This window comes from Tenrec ecaudatus, chromosome 2 (genome assembly GCF_050624435.1).
Source record: "Tenrec ecaudatus isolate mTenEca1 chromosome 2, mTenEca1.hap1, whole genome shotgun sequence".
NCBI classification, from domain to species: Eukaryota; Metazoa; Chordata; class Mammalia; order Afrosoricida; family Tenrecidae; genus Tenrec; species Tenrec ecaudatus.
In genome coordinates, this window is record NC_134531.1 from 46,742,543 (window position 1) to 46,758,570 (window position 16,028).

Here is a 16,028-nt window from a genome sequence, read left to right on the forward strand (position 1 = left end):
ATTCGGCGCCCGCCTGCGGGAACGTGCCCGACGCGTTTAGTGAAGGTTTTGCCCCGTGGACCGTTCGGGGTGTCTTGGGTCGGGACGTGTTAGCACGTTTCTCCACGCAGAATGCGGGTGTGTCTCAAAATCGCCCGTGCACCTTCGGAGTTTTGCAGAGAAACTAACACACGCAGCCACACGTCCCCGAAACGGAAGGAGAAAGCCCTAGCTTTGTCAACTGCTGTCGTCCAAGCACAAGGGTAAAGAGAGGGCACGCAGTCGATCCCCGTTTGGCCGAATGCCTCCGGGCAGCAAGCTGGGGGAACTCGTGTTCCCCGGCCCTAAGTGGGGTTTGTAGCTTTGCAGCGGCCGCGGGCAGCCCGAAGCCTCTGGGCGCTGAGAACGGAAAGCTGCCGCCGGCTCCCGGCTGCCCGGCGCGCCGGTGACAGAAAGCACTACCTGAACCCCGGCCGGCTGGAAAGCTTTAAATACGGGGGTTGGGGGGGTGGCGGGGGCGAATTCTTGCTAATTTACCCAGATTGCTTAAAGCAATTGACACTCAACAAAACCACCCTCCCAGCAGGAGTTCTAGCAATAAAAAAAGGGAGCGAGAACCACAACTAAAGTTATGTTGTTAACAGCTTTCTTTATTCTCCGTGCTTTGCATTGAAAAACGAAAGAAACGGAGATGATAATTTCATACCCTATCGGGAGTGCTCTGAGGAGACCCGTCTCTGAAAGGAGAGCGCCGAGTTTCGTGGCTGGTCTTCCACGATGCCGCCACCGACACAACTGGGAGAGAGGCAGTTAACTGCCAAGACTCACAGCGCTTTCCTGTAGAAATATAGAAGGTTAATCGTGGCATCCTTTAAATGCATATACTTTTTAACTGACCCTTGGACGTGATGGAAGAAACGGATGGTTTGTCTAGCCCTATTCTACTCGACACAGAAAAAGCAAACCAAAAAAAAAAAAAAAACGGCGGGAGGGGCACATCAAATACTTGATTCTTGTTTCCAGAGGTGAAATACGCTCACATTGTTTAAGGCTACAAGAAAATAGAAATCCGTTGGTTCTTCCTCATTTGAATCCCTGGCAGCTCTTTCCAACCTGATTCTGGTAAGGGGTAAAACACAGAGCATGACCTCCCCGGAATAAAACCCCAGGGAGAAGCAAGGTCATCCTCCTCTTCGAGAAAGATATCCAAGGCCTCTTTCCCTTTCCAATCTTGCTGAGTTTGGGAGGAGGTCGCTCTCTCAGTGCAGGCAATTTCCAAATCCAAGCAAACAAACAGAAAACTTAAAATCCACTTATATCTTCCAGAAACTATCAGGAAATGAACTTCAAATGTATGGTCGCATTTAAAATGGCACTGAGGACCTAGTTTTTGAAAAACAAGCTTAGGCGTATTTTTGGTCAGGAGTCTGTATCTGGTGTCGGTTGACGTCGAATGCTTAAATTTGAATTAAAGCCGCAGAAGAAAGCAATGACACACAAAAAGTGTAGGCAAAGAAACCCACCCGGTGGCTTGGGTTGTAGCAACTGTATTTTGGAAGGTGTGTACCAGTGCACGTGGGTAGATACCACACACTCAAATGGAATTTATTCAATCACAATGACTTTTGTATTCAGCAACACTGTGTGGTGTGTTAGGGTGTCTTGGTGGGGGTGAGAATTGTGTTTGAAAACTCTTCATATCCCCCTTTTTTTGTCATCTTCTCAGAAGCTGGTTTGAAGGGTGAGCTTCTGACAGAAGATACAAAGGTCAAAATAGGAGTCCATACTTGGCAGAGCTAATCTTCCATTTGAACACAAGAGGTCGCTCCTGTGATCAAGTGGGGGGAGGAGGAGAGGGGCTGCTAATCACAACTTGATGTATTCTATACAAATATTTAAATTTTTGTGGGTATTTTCAGTGCATTAAATCCACATGTAGCAATCAGATAAGAGGGGAATAGTCGGTAATCCAATTGAACTTGAAGGTGAAGTAAAACAACAAAGCCTGCTATCCTAACTTAAGGGTTTGTGGATAAATTTATTAGCAATAATCATATAGAACTCCAGAGCACAACAACATAGAATAGCATAATGGTAAGATTCTCTCAAATGTCTCTCTTTGGGGCGTGTGTACTGATCTTTGCCTCCGTCCACTTAGGGGCTTATTTGAAAAATATCTGCTTAATTATAATGGTATGGACTAGGCAGGTAAGGATGTTTCCTTCATTGTGGTGAAATTGTCTAATACTAAAGCTTTTGCTTCAAATCACATGCCAGCTTGCCTAATCGAATGGACTCAATGAAGTGGGTTTGGTTTTGCTATCCCTGGCAATAATTCTTTTTTAGTTTATTGGTTTGGGTGGGGCTTGGGGGGAGTAAAACACTACACTATGTGTGTTTGTGATTTTTTAGGAAGGTGGGTAAGTAAAGCATTTTATGAATCTCCAGTAAAAGCCATCAGGCTTTCTTGCAGTTTCTGGTGTTTAACACCATATTATAAAAGTGGAATGCTGATATGTGACTGGCTATAATCTTGTATTTACTTTCTTGCGTTATAGTAGTATCTTTTTTTACTACAATCACCTTGGTTATGTTTGGGGAAAGACTTCTTTACCTTGTGCTTATCAGTCTCAGCTTTGTGAACGCAGCAGCTTGAAAACAAGGCTGGGCACACTTAATACAGGGAAGACTAGAAACTTGAGCCAAAACAAAACCTTGCAGCAAAAGGTAGCAACCTAGGTCTTTACAACTTTACATTTCACACCAGCACTTGGCAAGAGCATAATCATAAATGACAGGGATGAGATTCAGCTAGAAATCTTACTTGGGGGTGTGTGGGGTGGGCGGCAAAATAAACATACAAGTAGTCTTGGAAAGGCCCAAGTAGGTCCGCAGAAAATTCATGCATAGTAGCTTCTTGCTCTCAGGAGAGGCATATCAGCTAAACCAATTGTTATCAAGAGGGAGATCTGGCGAAAGATACAAAGAAAGGAGTTTCCTAACCCTGGGCTTTCTGGGGCAACAAGACACCAAAGTTAAGCCTCCCGCGGCTTGGGTTTGTGGGCCTTTTTAGATAAAACTGGCAGTCACATAAGATAAGGGATGGCGATTTAGAAGCTTTGGGGGAGGTGTGCTGGTACTCCGGGGTGGCCTTCCTGTGCGTTTGTCTTTGGGAGATGGCAAGAGAGGATGAGTACATATAAGAAAGTTATTGGGGAAAAAAAAAAAGATTACCGGTAAGTTGCAGCGAACAGTCTTCGCTCTCCAGGTAGTTTCCCGGGGAGAAAATGGTCGGATTTCCACCTTCGGTGAAATAAAAGAGGTACTCGGATTTCACTGCGCTCCTGCTTTACATTCCTTAGCTACTAGCGCTTTTAAAAAAATAATAAAACCACATGTAGATCTGTCCTTATAATGTTCGAATCACTAAGAACTAACCGCGTGATAACAACGGTCAGGAGTCCAGCAGAGAGAATTGGGACAGCATATAACCGTGTCACAACTTTCTACTACTGAGAGAGCTTTACGCTGTTTAGTTTCGGATTCGGGATGTGTCTGAACTCTGCAGCGACGCTGGAAAGGCAGACCTCGCGGGTCGCAAGCAGAGGCGAGGCAGCCTGCAGGTAACTTGACTTTACCTGTGCCTGTCCAACCTCATTTTCCGTTGAGGCAAGAAGCGTCCCTTTTCTCCCACCCTACGGCTTTTTGGGAGGGGGGGGAAATCAGAGGTCTTGGGGGGGGGGGGTGGAGGGGGCAACGGGAATCGCATTCAGCGGGCAATTCCTTTGAGTTTAATCAGGCCCCGTCCCGGTTCTTCTTTCCTAAACAGCTCCCAGGGCGCCTAGCGCAGCCAGCTCCAGAACTCACCTGCCCAGGCAGTCAAGCCCGGCCAGGCCCGGGACTGTGCGTCAGAGCGCAGGGCCAAGGGGAGCCCAGCGGCCTGGTCGGCGTCCCCTTTGCTGAGATCCCGGGAGGGAGGGATCTCGTCAACAGGAAGAGCTACACCCGCCACCAGCGGCCGAAAAAGTGGACCCCGCGCGCACGGCAGCTGGCCAGCCGGCGGGAAGCCCGGGAGCGCGGGGCTGGCCACCCGCGGGTGGCGCGGCCGGGACGGGGGAAGGGGGCTGGGACGGGGGAGGAAGAGGAGGAAAGGAGAAGATCGGCAGGAAAGCCCGCAGCCCGAGCAGCCCCGCAGCCCGCGCGCCGGCGAGTGGCCCCGGGAGCCCTAATCCTCTCCGTCGGGCTCGCGGAGCGGTCAGTGGCGCTCGGCGGCGGCGAGGCTGAAATATGATAATCAGAACAGCTGCGCGGCGTTCGCGGCAGCCAATGGGCGAGGCGCTCGCCTGACGTCCCCGCGCGCGGCGTCAGACCAATGGCGTTGGAGCTGAGTTGGAGCTGAGAAGTTTGAGTAAGAGATAAGGAAGAGAGGTGCCCGAGCCGCGCCGAGTCCGCCGCCGCCGCAGCGCCTCCGCTCCGCCAACTCCGCCGGCTTAAAGTGGACTCCCCGACCCGCGAGGGCGCGGCGCAGCCAGGCAGCGGCTCGCTCGGGCTTGGCAACCCCCGGGGCCACTATTTCCCACTTAGCCACAGCTCCAGCCTCCTCTCTGTGGGCTGTTCACCAACAGTACAACCACCATTTCACTGTGGACATTACTCCCTCTTACAGATATGGGAGACATGGGAGATCCACCAAAAAGTAAGAGGCTATTTTACCTTGTGGGGCTTGGTGTGCTGTTCTTGTGCGGGGGTCTCTCTCAGGCACGGCTGCCCAGAGCTCTTCGGGGTTGCAGTCGATGCCTGGAGAGAGAGGCAAGGGTAGCTTTTTTTTTTTTTCTTGTTGCAGCCACGCCTGCATGCTTGATGTTGGTTCTGATCTTGGGGAAACTGATCTTACCTTGTGTTTGAATTCGCCGGTGTGCCCTCCCAAACCCTAGCCTTCTGGTGCTAAGCGGGGGTTTCCTTCTAGGGAATCCTAAATTCTCCGATGGTTATTATGTTGCAAAGGTCTGCCTGCCCATACAATACCCGGAGATGCCAGTTAGCATTTGCCAAGGAGAACGACTGACAACTGTATCCGTGTCTGCTCTTGCTAACAAGCTCCAGTCCTAGGTGCTATTTAAGAACGTGCTTCGTGGAAAATGTAGACATCCCTGCGTTCACTGAACGTTACTAGTCAAAACCTTTTCTTTGACTTGACTTATCCATAATCTTTCCTCAATGATTATGGCAAGGGGGGGAGGGAGAAATACAAAATGAGAGGGTTTGATTGCGTGCTAGGCTTACAAATGCAGACTATTCAAATCGGCATTTTACATATATTCCACCTCCCTTTTAAAATGAGTCAAGGTTTTGATGGCACACTTCAATTACCATCCCAAAGTGCAATACTCAAAAAAAAAAAAAAAAGGAAAAGAAAAAAGAGAGAACCCTCCCAGAGTACGCCCTATAAGAGAACGACACTAAAAGTGTGTTTATCTCTGTAGGAAGTAAACGGTTAGTCAATCATGTATTTATTTTCATTTCAGAAAAACGTCTGATTTCCCTATGTGTTGGTTGCGGCAATCAAATTCACGATCAGTATATTCTAAGGGTTTCTCCGGATTTGGAATGGCATGCGGCATGTTTGAAATGTGCGGAGTGTAATCAGTATTTGGACGAGAGCTGTACTTGCTTTGTTAGGGATGGGAAAACCTACTGTAAAAGAGATTATATCAGGTACGCCATTTATATTGCTTCCTTCATTTGGTAAGATTTTCCTGCCTCTCCATCCCTTACTTATTAGTGTAATTTTGTCATTTTGCCAAGTTTGCCTTCAGTGGGGGTCAGGGTGCAAAGTTACCTTGTCTGCCCTATAAATTGAGCTATGCTCTTCATTTTGGTTTTAAGATAGGGGAAACTAAAACCCCACAGCAATTTTTTGTTACAAATTGTGTGCTACAGAGACTTGCTTAATTATTCTTAGAATGTATGCTGTTCAAAGTATTTTCTCTCTCCCTCATCTTCTTTGCACCCCCCAAATTAAGATGCATTAAATGCGTGTCTCTCAAGTTTTAAGAAAGGTCATGCTTTATTGTATAGTTCAGTGTTTGTAGTTTTGCACTTCATTAGTAAGTGACAACTTCTTCAGAAATAGAAAGGCAATGGATGAAATAAAAGTTTGACCTAAGCACTTTGAAATAACAAGTAGGAGCGCTATCTCTTTTACTTTTCCAGTAAAAACGCATTCCTGGGAAATTAAAAAAAACGATGACAACAAATATTCCCTGCAAAAGAAGACCAGCCATTTAATCTTTTTTAATATTAACCCTTTGATGGAATTTGACTGTCTTTTCTTTCTTATCTTATCTGAGCTGATGAACTAGAAGGAGCAGATCAAATTGCCCATCATCTGTCTAGGAACGATTGGTATATTTAGATAATTGAACAGCTTCCTTTCTCACATTAAAATCTGGTAACTGATAAAATGAGTGAATTGCCCATAGTGACAAGATTTAAAATCACATGAGAACTTTCTGAGTTGAAATTTGTTTTTGATCTCTTATGTTTGCCTTTTTGTGTATTGGTTCCTTGACCTGTATATGTATAGCAGAAAGTTCTTTGTCTTAGGAAGCTGGTGTAATTCCTTTTAAAAATACTAAATTTTAGAAAACACAGCAGAGATTTCACCTCTAGTATTATTGATGATAAACTATAGCACAAATTATTATTATTACTATTATTATTATTTCAGCTCTTCAGTAACTAGGAGCAAGGACTGGGTTTCCGTGAATCAGGATTTATTTATCTGGGAACCTCTATTAGTTTAGTCAATATTTAAATCCTCATTTCTCATGCTCACTTAATATACAGCCTTTTTACTGCTTATTTTAAAATCTTGAAATGAATACTACTACATTTTAGACAAAATTGAGCAGTGGGCAGAGGGAGTTGTATGTGGGCTTTGTTTTTTTAAATTGTGGGAGGGGTAGGTAGAGTGAGAGGAAGTAAGAGAGTTGGGGTACTTGAAGGGTGGGGAGGAGGGATTTTCCAAATTGTTTGGTCACAGGCAAAGTCAAGTCCTCATCCTATGAAATGAAAGATCTCACAGAGAGTAGGCGGAGGGAGGAAAACTTTTGAATCTACCTTCTAACCTCTGACAAAGGAGCTGATTTCATTGTTTACTTGATTGGTGTGTGGAGTCCGGGTTCTGGAGAAGGAGAGCTCACTTCACACCTCCGGGGAATCCTTACTCCTGGTATCATTACTCCTGTGGAGTGTGGGAGGGGGGGGCGAGGACAGACCGTGTTTTGCTCAATTGCACACAGAGCCGCCTGAGTCCAATTCCAGATGCAGTGTTTGGAAGGACAAGATCCCTTTTACCTCCCTCCTTGCCTTCTTGCACACTTTTGTTATTTGCTTTGGGAGGGGGCTGGGCAGCCTTTGCCCCTTCGAAATCCAGTCATCTTAAGAACAGAGACAGGGAGTTTTGTTCCCTAGTGCCTTTCACCCCGCAGGGCTGAGTGCCCTCCCATGTCGCCCCTCAGTTTTTGCAGGAATGCCCCCTTCATTAGACCCTCAAGGTAGACTGAGAAGAGGGGCCAGGGTCCTGCAGACTGAACTGATTCTATACAACCTTGAAACGGAGCTCTTGTCATTTGTTCAGCCTGGTCATGGCTTCCAAACGGAAACAGAGGTAGCTGGACACCCTGGCCCTGGAAAAAGACCAAAGCAAGTGGAGGAAGCTGTGTAACAAAACAAATGCATTTCCCCCCTAAAAAGTGAAACAGGTCCCAGGGCACTGTTGCCTGAGGACCCGGACACCCCCCCCCCCACCTCCTTGGGGGGAAAACCAGAATGTGCTTATTTTGCAGAAAAAGCGATGTGGAACACTCCTGGGAGCTTTCATTTTCTGTGGTTCCCTTCCTAGCTGAGTGCTCACAAACGGGGAGCCCTTGGGTGACCATGCTGCTCCCAGCCTCTCATCCCAGGGAAGGACTTTTATTGAGGCAGCTTCAGAGCCACTCCTAGCAGCTGGCATTTGGGAGATAGGGAGGGAACAGTGCTGGGCCAGGACCCTTGTCCTGTCTGGTCTTCTGCCCAGAGCTGCCAGGGCTTGCTGGAGGCTGGCTTTGCAGTGAATAACATTTTCTTGTTGGGGACAAGGTGTTCTGAACTGGGGTGTCGCTTGATGCAATGGGTTTGGCCTGGAAGAGGTATAAAAGAAGGTGGGAGAGGGTACAAAGATAGAAATAACACCCCCCCCCATTCCTACTACCACCACTACCACCCCCATTTCCAGCTTCTCAGTCTGCCACTGCTGGTCTCAGTCTCAAGGAGTGTTCCTCGTGGCCTAGGCCCCTTGGCATTCTTGGGACCTGAAGCAGTAGCCTGCCCTGAGGAAGTGACCCCCTTTCCCTGTGCTTCTCTCCCCACGCCTGGCCGGCCCTCCCGCGCAGGTTGTACGGGATCAAATGCGCCAAGTGCAGCATCGGTTTCAGCAAGAACGACTTCGTGATGCGCGCCCGCTCCAAGGTGTATCACATCGAGTGTTTCCGCTGCGTGGCCTGCAGCCGCCAGCTCATTCCCGGGGACGAGTTCGCGCTGCGGGAGGACGGGCTTTTCTGCCGCGCCGACCACGACGTGGTGGAGAGGGCCAGCCTGGGCGCCGGTGACCCTCTCAGCCCCCTGCACCCGGCTCGACCCCTGCAAATGGCAGGTACTCCTTGGCCCCAAGGGCAGCTTCTCTGCTAGGCCAGCACCATGCTCGCTTGCTTCCCCCATCGGCGGCGGCCACAGCAGCTACGAGTGCGCCCAGTAGTTGAATGAAGTGTCTGTGTGCTGTTTGCACCGTGTGTCCCTCTTTTGCTGCTGGGCTCAATGCACTTACTGCCTTCCCGACTTCCTGGGTCCACCTATACGTCGGTGGGTCTATCTATGGCTACAGGAGTGTACACCGCTTGTGCACACATGCATGCACATGCCCACACAGTGCTGCCAGTTCACCCTCGCCTCCCAGAAATGGCGCACTGAGAATGAGCTTCACCTCCCCGCCAGGTAGTCTCACTGCCACCTCATTGCAGGGGTGGAGCTCCGCCCCTGGGACTTCCGGGAAGCTTCCGTTGCCTTAAGTCTCTTAGCCTCTCAAATCCGTTTTCCTTGAGAACTGTTCAGCACTCCAAAACTTTTTTAAATTTTATTTTTATCCTTTTTGTGCGAGAAGCAGGTCTAAAAAGATAGTCTTAATAACTGTAGGCCACCACACAGAGCTGTAATTTAAGACTGTCAACAAGCTAATCTGCAGTAATTGCCTTTTAAAGGGAGTCTGCCTTTTAAAGCCATTTATTCTGTGATTTGGTAAGAATTTCATCTTCGGGTCTGTGGCTGTAACGCTAAATTGACCTCCACCGTGTGGGCCTGTCCGTAGGAGGTCCGGAAAATTGCCCGATTTGTACCTTTCAGATCTGAGAACCCTGCTCCCCAAGCCGGGGAATGGGAGCTGAACCAGCCTGGTGCGGAGGCCTGGGTAAGAAAGTCTAGCCGGTTCCTAAACCGGCCTCCAGGCCATAGATCTGCCCAGGGCAGGCACAGCTTTGAAGTATCCATTCACACCGCCCTGGCTTGGAGACCACCTCACCCCTCTGCTTACTGGACGCTGGAAGAAAGTTGTCCTGCGGGGCTGGTGTGTGACCAGCTCTCACTCAGCAGTCTGAGGTGGCAACTTCTGTCATATCCACCCATGTCCAGCCTGGGACCCCACTTGGGAAACCCAGAGGCAGAAGAAATAGGGGGTTTGGATGGGGGGCACCCCCCCCCACACACACACAAGGCATCCCGGTGGTCGTGGATCTGGAGCCTAAACAGCGGAACTGACTTTCAGTTGCCCTTTGCCAGCATTAGCCCCTCTCAGGAACAAACGCCAGATTTATTACCCAAACTGCTCTTGGGCTGCAGGGATGGCTGCACAGTCGAATTTCATTAGCTTCTTAACAGGGCCGGCCTCTCAGACTGAAGTTCAAGGCTCCTTCCTGCCCTAGAGCTCTCCGCCAGGGGAGAGTCACTCTGGCATTCTCACCTGTGCTGTGTCTGTCCTTCAGGGGTGCCCTTTCGGGTCGTTCCCAACCCCCCCACCCTGAGAAAATGCCCTGCCTGGACTGTAACCTGGGCCAGGTGTAATATGAGGCCACGCAGGAGGGAAGAGAGACCCTTCGGGACACGGCCCTGCTGGGGACAGGCGAGTCCTATGCCACTTCTCAGTGTTGACACGAGCGGGGTGGGGGGGGGGTGCCTGCGTCCCAGGCCCACAATACTCAGCATTGACCTCTGCAGCTTAGCGAGTGCGATTTTTATTGTCCCTTTCTCCGTCGTGGCCATCCCCCTTCGCGCCTTTTGCCGCCCGCCCGCCCGCTTGCTGAGTGGAGGCGGCAAAGCGGGGCCATTGTCCCGCGGTGGGCAGCGCGCGGGCGGTGGCCGGCCCGCACTCACCGCGCCCCCTTGCCCTGCAGCCGAGCCCATCTCTGCGAGGCAGCCGGCGCTGCGGCCCCACGTCCACAAGCAACCGGAGAAGACGACCCGCGTGCGGACTGTGCTGAACGAGAAGCAGCTGCACACCTTGCGGACGTGCTACGCCGCCAACCCGCGCCCCGACGCGCTCATGAAGGAGCAGCTGGTGGAGATGACGGGCCTCAGCCCCCGCGTGATCCGGGTCTGGTTTCAAAACAAGCGGTGCAAGGACAAGAAACGGAGCATCATGATGAAGCAGCTCCAGCAGCAGCAGCCCAATGACAAAACTGTGAGTCCCTGGGGACCGGAGCCCGGGCCAGATCTGGAGAAAGGGGGGCTTCTCTGGGCTGAAGTGGGTACTGGGACACAGCCTGCCCAGTGAGCTGTTCTCAAGTCCACTGCCCCACTGCACTCCATCCCTAGAGACCCATTCCCAGGCAGTAGATGCTTCAGGACTGGGGTTCATTCCCTCCCAGGACCTGGTAGATCTTAGAGCACTCTGTGGGGGGCTGAGTGGCAGCACCCTCCCTTTCTGTACCCTGGCCCTCAAGGAAGGCTTGGGTCTTACAGTCCATCTGGTGTACACTTCAGAATGCCAAGGCCCTGTCCTCCCCTCAACACCATGGACTGACCAGACTGTCCCCCAGAGTCACAACCCTTATAGACTGTAAAGGAACAAAGGCACAAGGGATTCTAGACTAAAGCTCTGGCTCCCTGGGTGGGTGGGTTATTCTAGGAGCAAGGCCCTGGCCTGCTGCACTTCCAGGCAGTGCCCCAGGATGGCCCTTGGGAATAGAGCACCTTCCCTGAGAAGTGTACAGGGCTCCAGCCCCTGGGGTGAGCCAAAGCTGCACCCACCCCACAGCTGCCTGGTTAGATGGAGCTAAAAAGTTTCTTTCTTTCTTTTTTTTTTGGGGGGGGGGGGTAGGGGAGAGGGAAGTTTGCTTTTGCTTTGACCCTATTTTTATGTCATAAATTAGCTGTCATGAAACTTGGCAGACAGACCTGGACTAGGGCAGGGCCTTTACTTAGTTGGTTAATGCATATTAAGCAAAATAACAGCCTGCTCCTACGTTGGGGAGAAGGGGGTTCAGCTGGCAGGGTGGGTGTTACAAGGAGAAAAGACTCAAACTAGTTGAGACTTTCCCAGGAAGCCACCAAATCTGGAGGCTGAAATGGAGCCTAGCTTGCCTCTGCTTTCTATTACTTAGTAGGTGGCAAGGAGGACATGAAATGAGCTGGCCCTGTAAGGGTCTGAAAGAAGAAAGTCCTGCCCCTTTGGCTCGGTCGGGCAGAACTTGTTGTCCACTCCTCAGAAGCAGAAAATCAAAACACAAGAAAACAAAACTGACCGCCAGTGAATATCCATAGGTGCAGCAGATTAGCTGAGTCAATAGAGACCACAATATAGATAAGATAAATAACTGAGTCTATTTGCTGAGCCTGTGCAGACAATAGAGGGAGGGTGCTTGCTCATTAACATGCTGGGCTTGGGGGGGGGGGGTGGCCTGTTCACAGAATATCCAGGGGATGACAGGAACTCCGATGGTGGCTGCCAGTCCAGAGAGGCACGACGGTGGCTTACAGGCTAACCCAGTGGAGGTGCAAAGTTACCAACCACCTTGGAAAGTACTGAGTGACTTCGCCTTGCAGAGTGACATAGATCAGCCTGCTTTTCAGCAACTGGTAAGTGTCAGCACAGAGAGTGAGGAGGCTGGAATTCCCAAAGAAAGGGGATTCTGGTTTCAAGGCCATAAAATGAAAGATGTGTGTGTGTGTGGGGAGGGGGGGGGGTGCTTCCCTTGCCTCAGGGTTAAGGAGAGGCAAAGGAGGGGTGAGGTAAAGAGGAGAGAGGTGAGTGCCTGGAAATAAACCCCGTGTGAGCTTGTGAGTCTTTCCTAGGAGGCGGCATAATTGGACCATCCACAGTGAGTTGAATTTACTATCAGTCTGGCCTGCTTTGAGGGATTACACTTCAAGGGTGCCTAACTAGGTAAACACAGCCATAGAGAGACCCTATGCTGTAGAATCAGGGCTCTTCCCCTTTAAGAAATGGAAGGCACTTTAGAGAGCACCTGAAAGGTGGGAGGGTGGGGGTGGAGGATTGTTTTGGTTTGGATTTGACCTGGACTCAGTGACTTCACTTTTTCTAGAGTGATTTCTAGAGAAGGGCCAATTTAAAGACTCAAAGCAAGGTGACTGTAATACAGAATACATAAAAATCCAAAAGGAGCAGCCCCCAGTTTGGGTGCAATTTCTTTCCATATCTATCTGGAAAGCGTTCTTACTGAAATAGACATTTGATTTTTATGGTGATTATTCTCCCCTTTTAGGAGGCCTGGTAGGTTGGGAGTTGGGGCAGCACTCTGCAAGGTTGGCGGTTCTAAACTGCCAGCAGCCCTTTGGGAGAGTGGGCTTTCCCATGAACCATCTGAGAAGCCCTCAGGGGGTCCCTATGAGTCAGCATGGACTCAAGGCAGCTAGTTTTAATTTTTGGTCCCCTTTTGGGAATATCTTCATCGAAGATAGGGGATTGCTGCGGAGCACTGTTAAATGTCTGGCTTCAGATGTCACACCCAGTCACAGACCGTGTGGCACACATAGCACAAGAAGCATGAGCTCTCCCACTGGGAGACAGTGTTTCTTTGATCTGTGGAGACCCACTTAAAGTTCAGGCCGTAGCCATTTGGAGAAAACTAACTCACCTTTGTGCCTCACAACGGCTGAGGTGGTAAAGATAAACAGAAATATTAGATGTAAATTCTTTATGATATGGTAGGCAGATGCTGGACCGCACATGAACTTCTTGAAAGGTGAACATCCAATAGAATCTTGTTCTGTAAAACATGGTGTTCTCTTCTAAAAACGTGCACTTTCCTGTGGAAATCAAGTGGTAGAGAAGAGAGCGAGTGTAGCTATTCACATTTCCATTCCCCCATTTCTAGGTCATTGGCCAGTGGACTGATTAAAAGGGCCTGGCACCAGGTTGAGGTTCATGAGTGGACCAATCCAGAGGCGGGCCAGTTTGAGGCATCCCTTGAACCCCCATAGGGTAAAAGGACAGGTGAATCCTGGGACAAAGAAACAAAGCGATGGGCCTTAAATCGGTCCCTCTGAAGGAAGGAGGAGGGGAGGGTACATAGGACAGCCACAGGGGTCTGCATCTTCAGAAACTTCATGAAGCCAGATATTTATAATGATGATATCATACAGGTCAGGGAAGAACCTGATTTAAAGAGAAAGAGAGAGTCTGAGAGGCAGCAAGCCCCACAATAAGCCTTCTGAGTTAATCATTGTTCGCTGTAACCTCCTCTGGCTTGCCCTTCACATGATCTCAGCTCATGTTGTTATGGATTTTCCAACTCAGGAAGAGAGCTTTGATGCCTGGAGACTAAGATCTCGCCTGCTCCCAGGGCAACATGTATCTGGCCGGGTAATTTTACTTCAAGCATGCATTGTAGAATTGTGATGCCATGTTACCATGGGATCTTAAATAATTGAATGCAACATAGTGTTGGGAATTGAGCTTGAGTCTTTTAGAAGTTGGGAAAGAGAGCTGATTTCTTCTCAAGTTATTCTCACTCCTAAGCTTTGTTTAATTAAGTCTGTGAAAATGCAGTCAGGCGGGATCCCTGTCTGTCTGTTGTCTATATAAAAGCCACTCATACAGATACCCCTATGACAAGTGTATCATCCTGCCATGAACACAATTACAGCCTCCTGTACTCATTTCTCAACCTTCCATGCAGGTCAATTTTTCAGAAGGAGGACCGGGCTCTAATTCCACTGGCAGTGAAGTGGCATCGATGTCCTCTCAGCTCCCAGATACACCTAACAGCATGGTAGCCAGTCCCATTGAGGCATGAGGACCAGTCATGTCCATGTATGTGTTTCCCAGTTGGAGACAGTGGGAAATGATAATGTTGAACTCCGAAACAGAAGTATTTAACGACCCAGTCAATGAAAACTGAATTGAGAAATGGATGCTCCATGGAATGCACGAAGTCTGTTTTAATGACAAGGTGATATGGTAGCAACACTGTGAAGACAATCATGGGATTTTACTAGAATTAAAGCAAACAGCAGACAACATCCAACACACGCTATCCAATGACCTTAGGAGTACTGAAAACAAACAAACCAAGATGGTTTTTTTTTAAACGTAGAGGATTTATAATTCAAGGATCTCAAAAAAAGGCATTTTCATTTCACTGCACATCTAGAGAAACGCAGAAAGAGTGTGTTGTTTTTTTTTAAGTCCATCCTAATCTGAATGGTGCTGTTTCAATATTGGCCATTGCCTTGCCAAACAGGAGCTCTGGCAAAAGGGCAGGAAGAGAGACTTGGCCTCCTTCGCTGAAAGTCTTTTCAAGAAGGCGAAGAAGCTACATTGGTGTGCAATGGTTTTAGTTGACTCTAACAAAGGGTTAATTGAAATCCTGGGTCTCTAAGCATGTCCTGTAGCTGATTACTTTCTTTTTCCTTTTGCCCCCTATCTCTCCTCCTTTTGTCCTTTCTTTCTTTTTTCTTTTTCTTTTTTTTTTTTGAGATCCATCCTCTATCAAGAAGTCTGAAGCGACTTTAAAGGTTTTTGAATTCAGATTTAAAAACCAACTTAAAAAGCATTGCAACAAGGTTACCTCTATTTTGCCACAAGCGTCTCGGGATTGTGTTTGACTTGTGTCTGTCCAAGAACTTTTCCCCCAAAGATGTGTATAGTTATTGGTTCAAATGACTGTTTTCTCTCTCTGGAAATAAAGAGGAAAAAAAGGAAAAAAATTTTTTTGTTTGCTCTTGCATTGCAAAAATTATAAAGTAATTTATTATTTATTGTCGGAAGACTTGCCACTTTTCATGTCATTTGACTTTTTTTTGTTTGCTGAAGTAAAAACAAAACAAAACAAAACAAAAAAGATAAAGGTTGTACCGTGGTCTTTGAATTATATGTCTGATTCTATGTGTTCTGTCTCCCCTCCCCAACCCTTACATATTATGTGAAATAAAAGCGCCATATGTAGAAGTCTATCTTCAGGACTATTTCACTAATAAACGTTTGGCATAGATAAATAAACCAATGCAGCGACCCAGGGTCCCTCTTTATACGTTTACAAGCAAGCTGCTCGAATGTCCGAATACAATGAAGGCGTGCATGGGAATGGGCAGAAGTGGCCACGCGGTAGGCCTGGTACTTTGTGCCAGGTCGACCTGGCCATTTTTGAGTGTCCGTGTTGGATTAAAGGTAGTTGGAAGCCCCTAGCACTAAACTGAGCACGCACCGGCTTTGGGAAAACCAGACGCTGCTACCCCCCCTCCCCCGCGCCCTCTCCCCTTTCTTAGCCAATTCTCTGCCCTCCCCCAAACCAAATAGGAAGAGGGCCTGCCGCTGCCCTACTCACTATTTTATTTTCTCCAACTAAGTGCTTTATAGCAAAGCCCCCTGCTTGGGGTTGTCTTTCTACCCATATTTCAAGCACAAGGTCTTGCTTAGAGAGGCTTTCTGCCTAGCCAGTGAGGTAGGACCATTGTTGACCAGCGGCGGCTGTCGGCCAATTGAGAAATGTTGCTTGCTT

General features: G+C 48.7%; 1 protein-coding gene across 1 annotated transcript; it reads left to right on the forward strand.

Annotated features, from left to right (window-relative positions):
- Positions 1-4,536: 4,536 nt before the first annotated feature.
- Positions 4,537-14,732, forward strand: ISL1 (ISL LIM homeobox 1). Its single transcript, XM_075543017.1, has 6 exons — positions 4,537-4,675; positions 5,505-5,694; positions 8,415-8,674; positions 10,461-10,747; positions 11,977-12,144; positions 14,208-14,732. Exons 1-6 carry the CDS (start codon positions 4,648-4,650, stop codon positions 14,322-14,324), a joined length of 1,050 nt encoding a protein of 349 aa, XP_075399132.1. The 5' UTR covers positions 4,537-4,647; the 3' UTR covers positions 14,325-14,732.
- Positions 14,733-16,028: the final 1,296 nt, after the last annotated feature.

Excerpts from the sequence above, each read along its gene's own strand:
- ISL1 (XM_075543017.1), top strand. The coding sequence starts at position 4,648 with ATGGGAGACATGGGAGATCCACCAAAAA. Across the intron at positions 5,695-8,414 it reads TGTAAAAGAGATTATATCAG|GTTGTACGGGATCAAATGCG; the intron begins GTACGCCATTTA and ends CCTCCCGCGCAG. Across the intron at positions 8,675-10,460 it reads TCGACCCCTGCAAATGGCAG|CCGAGCCCATCTCTGCGAGG; the intron begins GTACTCCTTGGC and ends CTTGCCCTGCAG.